The 6,569-nt window shown below is 39.2% G+C and overlaps 1 protein-coding gene across 1 annotated transcript in view; it reads right to left on the bottom strand.

The window, feature by feature from the left end:
• Positions 1-312: 312 nt before the first annotated feature.
• The window catches only part of SHC4 (SHC (Src homology 2 domain containing) family, member 4), a gene marked incomplete at its 5' end in the record, with an annotated part of 23,060 nt that continues 16,803 nt past the window's right edge, over positions 313-6,569 (bottom strand). The window contains 5 exon segments of the mRNA XM_009700076.1: positions 313-1,025; positions 1,750-2,003; positions 3,472-3,651; positions 5,033-5,093; positions 6,468-6,569. The exon segment at positions 6,468-6,569 is cut by the window's right edge and continues 3 nt beyond it. Coding sequence (XP_009698378.1) covers positions 870-1,025; positions 1,750-2,003; positions 3,472-3,651; positions 5,033-5,093; positions 6,468-6,569 — 753 coding nt within the window.

Below are 6,569 nucleotides of genomic sequence, written 5' to 3' on the forward strand. Positions count from 1 at the left end.
TCTAGTTTGTAAACAACTATGTAATCAATGAAAATATATTTAGCCTACCTTTGAAAACAGATGCCTCCAGTATTGGTAATAATAGTAAAATCATATGCAAGACAAAAATATTAGGATCTAGCATGCTTGTCCTTTAACAAGGAAGTTCTATTCCAACATTATATTACGTATATTAATTTCAACTTGTAAATGTTGCATAATCTCAAATCTTTAAGTAGTCAGTGATAAAAAATGATTAAGAAACTGGACAACCTTTCTGTATTGTGAATGCTATTCATTTCAAATGTTACTTGCTAGTAAAGTGCTGTTACAAGCAAAATGAAATTGTTAGTGTCTATCGAAAGCAGATGACATTTTAGTAATATTCAAATTGTATTTGTTTTGGCAAATAGTTAAAAGCTTAGACATGTTTGTTTAACCACCCAAAACTAATTCAGTATAAATAATATTGGTTTCCAATAATTCTATGCTAAAAGGCACATACTAATGTTCCAGCAGTTCGTTCAAGTGAGCTTTTGCATGTAGACGTTTCATTGTGCTTTTAAAAATAGTTACTGAATCAGTATGACCTTGAAAGTGACATTTGTGCATGTCTAAAATACCTTCTTACAAATGAATCTCACACTCTGAAGGTGTAATTTCGTTAAGATTAAGATTATATATATCTATATAACTATGCTTGTTGATCTCTATAGATCTACATAGATATACACATATACATATATTCATACATACACACACAAAAGGGTGTCTTCTGGAACAGCAGCAGCAAGTGCAGTCTATACTTTTTTTGAATTGTCTTCATAATAGAGAGTTCTCAGTACAGTTTTCAGATATGAATTGTCTTGGGATTTGTGAGATCCAAGGGATTATTTGTGATATTGCATGTGTCCCACATTATTCTCTTTCCTTACAGGCTGCTTCAAGCTCACTTCACTTCCAGAAGAGATGATTGGCAAATTATTTTCCATGTGATACTGAATAAGATGACCTACACTATCAAATATATGGTCTTTCGTTCTCACCTAAAGAAAGAAACAAAAGAATGTATTTATGGTTAGATTGTGCTTATAACTGGTTGGACATGAGCCTCTCGCATTCAAGTCAAAAGGCATTTAAGCCACTGAACTCACTGGAGCAGGATCATTAGGCTGTAGACAGCAATTCAGACCTATCGTTAGCTGATACGAAAAGCAGAGGACCAAGTTAATGAGACTGTATGTAGAATTGGGCTGATTCTGCTAAGGGGAATGAAATAACCTTTTTTATTTCTCCACAGAAGAGAGATATTTTTCCCCAAATCCCACTGAGGATTACTTTTCTGATTTACTGTCTCCTCTGTCACTCAAGATTGCTCTTCTAGCCCTGAGCAGAAGCAAGTAGAACTGAAGTAACAACAAACCAGCTCTACCTTTTCTGTATCTGGAAGTGTGTTACTAATCAAATTCATTATTTAATGTCACTGTTATTTTTCTAGCAATATAGTAACAAGTCAACGGAAGTATTAAGTATATACACTAATTATAAGCACGTGGCCTAACAACAATATTTAAGTACCTCACTTCTATTTCCATGGTACTTCAGTGCTTATAAGTTCTTGAACCAAACTTTCAAACCTACTGAAGTCACTGGCTAAATTTAAATTAACCTGGATGGAATCAGATCAGTTCCACTTCCTGGAATGCACCCAAGCATTTTGACTGAAATATCTGAGCAGCCCTGAAATTTCAGTATATGAAATGTTCATACCTTGCCCTCAGGATCCACCAAGAGCAGATGCTTTGCTTGCCCTCCCTGAAGTCCACTGAGGACATACTGACCAGGTGACGTTGTGCTCTCTCGCACCAGAAAATCCCCGTCGTTGACTAAGAGGCTCTCTGCTGCTTTCCTGTTTAATTTGCCATGGTAACAATCTTCATTCTTCAGCTGTTGCTTTATTTGTGGCAGAACACAGAGATCAGCTGTGTTGCTTGTGGCACTCTGCTGAACAGCTTCCGGTAACTCTAAAATCAAATGACAGGGAATGTATTGGACACTTCACCTAGAACTTCATCCTAAAAGGATGAGAGACAATATTTTTTACAGCTTTTAAAAAATTCAAATGGTTCATTCTTGAAGCTGTGATCAAACAACCTTACAGACTGTAATAATACGCACACATGAATGCTCACAACCCTCCAGTGCATTAGGTAAAATTATCACACCATCTCCTCCCATACCTTAGATGGGAAAGCCTCGGGTCGCTAGGCAACAGGGATTGGAATTTTTCTGATGCTCTGCTGTTTTGGGTTTGTATTTTTTTGGTTGTATTAAAAAGTCAAATCTTCCCTGTAAAACCAAGATTTTTGTTGGTTTTTAGCCACTTTTTTTTTTTTTAATATCTAGTTTTTCCTTCTTTCTTAACAAGCTCTGAAGAGATTGTCATGGATCATTGGGAGTCATGGTGAGTGGCTCCAGCTATGTGCAGGAATGTAAGGCAACATGGCCAACGTAGCCAGAAGGGAAGGATTACAGCATGATGCATCTGCTGTGAAAAAAACGAACAATTACTGAATGTACTAACAAAACTGGGTGGTTTGGGATACAGCCAGTCAGACTGCAAATGATTCACAGGCAGGATTTTTCTAAGGAAAATAAGAGGATAGCACTTCTTCAATGGAATTGTGCAACCTAAGGCTCCTCAGGATATAGCCAGTTCCTTTTAGAGCATAATACAGCCCCGGGTTGGAAATGTCTCAATGGTCACAGATTTCCTTTACTGTAGTTCTGTCCAGTCCTTTGCCCACTTTCTTGTGTGGAGACAACTCTGACAGAGAAAACATTCAGTGGGAAACCATAAAAGGCAAAGCTAATAAGAAAGATATTTTCAATAATGAAGACAATCAGTAGCAACTAAACAGTCATTTAACAGATAGCCACCACTTTAAGTCTGTAAATCAAGACTTAATTTGACATACATTTAATAGATACTACTGATAAAATAGTTTGATTTAGAAATTATTGGATGAGATTCAATAGTCACTTATGCAAGAATTGAGAAAAGATGGTCATAACAAGCCCACTTTGACCTTGCATGCTACTGCCTGTGAAGCAAAGGCATCTGAGGCCACTTCCACCTTAGAGTGGGTAAGATCTTGAGCATACAGTAGAACCCTCTTGAGGTATGACTCAGTCCTAAGCTTTCACATCATCTTAAAGACTCGCTTATTATTACCTGCAGAACACTATTTATTGTCATCAATCGACTACCGAAGATGAACAGTTACTCTGCTTGCTTACTGTCACTGCTTTTACTCTTTAATCCCCTTTGTCTTGAATTTAACAAGCAAAAACACGAACCAGGATGTACCTCTTCCCCCTGTCTTTTCTCTATTTCTTATGAGGAAATCAAAATCTTTCTCCATGCACACAGATGACAAGAACCCCTCTTTTCAAAGCTTAGAAAGATACGGTATTGCAATGGGAACCTACTGGCCTGACGCAGTGGGCTCCTATGGATCTGTGTTGTTGCTGTACCGTGGGCTGTACAGACTGCAGACTGCAGGGTCTGTGTGTTGATGTAACACGGATCGTCAAAAAGATCGGTTTTGTAGGCAGGCTTCAATAATGTTGCCTCTTTTTTTGTCTTCTGTGATCTTTCACCACAATTACCTGCAATTAGTATATAGTATGCACAGATTTCCTTATTTATTTTTTTTTAACTCAAGTTAAAATAACTGTAAAAGCTGAAGTAGGAACATTGTTGTTCTTATATATCCCACTAAAGTCATTCAGAAGGAGAAGAAAAATTGGCAGACAAACTCATTTTTCCTGATGGCTAGAAGGCACAATGTACACTATCGAAAATGAGTTAGAATGAAGTTTTCAAAAATGTTCTGCACTGGTTCAGTTCTGCTTCAATCGATGTCAACAGTAAACCCCCCACTGATTGAAAAGAAGTTAATCATATGACTCTACAGAGACTCAAGCCATATACGTTGTTTGTTGCAAAACCCTTTCCTTCTCCTGCACCACAAAAAAAGCTTGTGGGAAGCTGAACAATTCTCTCTCTTGCTCTTCTGGTGGAGCAGGAACGATGGAGGAGGTTGGCACTTTGTAGCTCTGCCTGGGGAGCCAAAGCCACATCTGTCAGGTTAGGATCCAAGCCTAGGAACAGGCTAACAGAATATCCCCTGCAGGGTATGAAAATAATAGCACTTCAGCTAGCCAAATAGCATGCATATTTTTGCTCTTTAGCAAACGTTTTATTCGTAGATCTATTCATTCATTCTTTTATTTCTTCACCCTCTCTTTGTAGAAACCATTTGATTCTCCTTTCCTTAAATCAGAAATAACACAAGAGACTGAACTATCCCCTGCAGGCAGTGTAATGGATCGCTTTAGAACAGTACAGGTGGGAATTCAAAAAGGACCTCATTGTGCAGTGAAAGAGATGAGCTGAGGAAATGTGCTCAGGGCATCAGCTGTGGCAAGGCAAGTCCAGAAAGGGATGGAGGCTGATGATCTCCTGGGGTCCTAGAGAGATGGTTTTGCTAAAGGCAAATTGATCTCGGGCCCAAAGCCACCCAAGGTAGGGGAAGGGCACAGTCACACCGAGAAGCCAGTGACGCTGGAACCAAGGGCACAGGCTCTGTTGGAACAACACCTGATGCTGATAGTTTGGGTGTCATCGAGCATTTGTAGGGGGAAGGGGTATTTTCCAAGACTGATAAGCAATGAAGTATCTTTGTTTTTCAAAGGGTATGAAGGGGAGTAAAACAACAAAGCGTATGAAAGAGACTAAAAAACCAAAGAGCTACTGTATATTACCATAACAAGTAAAACGAGTAAGTCTGCCAGCAGACATGAAGATAGATTATGGCCTTTAGAAAAGCTGTAAGGCTTTTTTGTCTGCCCTTCATCTAGGGAACTAGAAATGACCCAGTAAGTAGAACAGTTTTCACCGTTGTATTGAAAGCCAAGGGGCAGCTCTTCCAGGCAGTCTGCCTTGGTTAATTCTGCATATGCATGAGAAGGAAAAGAGAGTACATACCCACAGTTTTGTTTTCTTCTGGACAATTTTCATATATATTGATGAATGTTGGGCTGCCTGTCTGTAGAATAATTGTAAAAACAGTCACGTAAAGTAGTCCCTTAGAAACCTCAGGTAACTTTAAAACATCCATGCACCAGTTAACCGGGATACAGGCAACTAAATCTATCTTCACCAAAAAATTCCTATCTCCTCAAATAATATTTCATGTTGATACTCTTCTTTCTACAGGGCATCATGTCTAGACATAGTCCAACCTCATAGAGACTGTTAACTGCCCAGTTATGTATCTAAGGTTTAGTAAATACAGTATAACTCCTATTTAATTCATATATAACTCCTAAGGTTTGGATTTCCTTTGTTAAGGAACAAAGGAATAAAAACAAGGAGAAATCACTACAGGCATCATCGTTTGAAAGGGAAATGGTCACCAAGTTGTCTGAGCAGCACTAGAAGGTCATCAGAACTGAAAGGAAAAACAAAAAGTAACACCCCATGGAAAAAAGGCATTTGCATTTACACACTGCAGGGTAACTCCTTGCAACGACTTTGGTGAGCTTCAAATGCAAACTCAGGATACAGTCAAACACCTTTTTAGAGAACTGTTGGGAAGGTGGAAACCACCAGGCCCACAGCCGAGATGTGGAGTATGGCTGAGGTTAACAAAGCGAAAAATGGATGGAGCAGTTGCACAAGAACACACAGAACCTGGGAGCAGTTGCCACCAGACAGAAATACTACTTGGGAGCAACAACTGTTTAGACAGCACCCACTGGATTCCAGCAGGCACCTCTGAGTGCGCTCCCTCTGAGCAACGCCGCGTGGGGAAATGCTGGTGTTTCCAAGAACTTGCACAGCAGGCTTTGAAGCCTGTGCAGTCAGTCTGAACTTGTCTGGTTTCACTCCCTGACTGCTTTTTATTCCCCGCTATCCCAGACAAGGGCCACAGATATATGCATCTTTTGCTGCTGTGGTTGATTTGACAGAGCCTCTTGAAACACTCCAAGGGCAATTAATGTTGTATATACATTGCAATCAGTTAATGTTGTATGCATACATTGTAGAGCATAATGGACAGGATGAAATATTTATCAGATTACAGAATCAGGAGGCAGGAGGCCCCAGATTTTGCAGATGTTCTCTCAGACAAGCCATTTAAATCTATATCTATTTTCTTCTCACAGCTAACAAGTGAACAAGGGAATATTACTTGGTCTCCTAAAAGTACTCTAAGGACAAGCCAGTTAATATTCAGAAAGTGCTTTGGGATTCAATTATGTACTAAGCATCATTAAATCTAGCCTAAAAAAACCTTTTCCCAGGATAATCAGGACCTGGTTCTGATGTTAATGTCATGCTTTACACCACAGTAACACTTCATTATTCACTGCTATAATAGGCAGTGAATAGTTATCCCAGAAGATGATGTACTTACCAAGCTATACTGCTTTCTGCACTGTATAAGACAGTTAGCCCTTTGGTCTGTTTGCACTTTCATTCGCATGTCTAACACTCCACCAGTGGGAGGCTCTTTCCC

This window comes from Cariama cristata, unplaced genomic scaffold (genome assembly GCF_000690535.1).
Source record: "Cariama cristata isolate BGI_N322 unplaced genomic scaffold, ASM69053v1 scaffold23275, whole genome shotgun sequence".
Classification (NCBI taxonomy): Eukaryota; Metazoa; Chordata; class Aves; order Cariamiformes; family Cariamidae; genus Cariama; species Cariama cristata.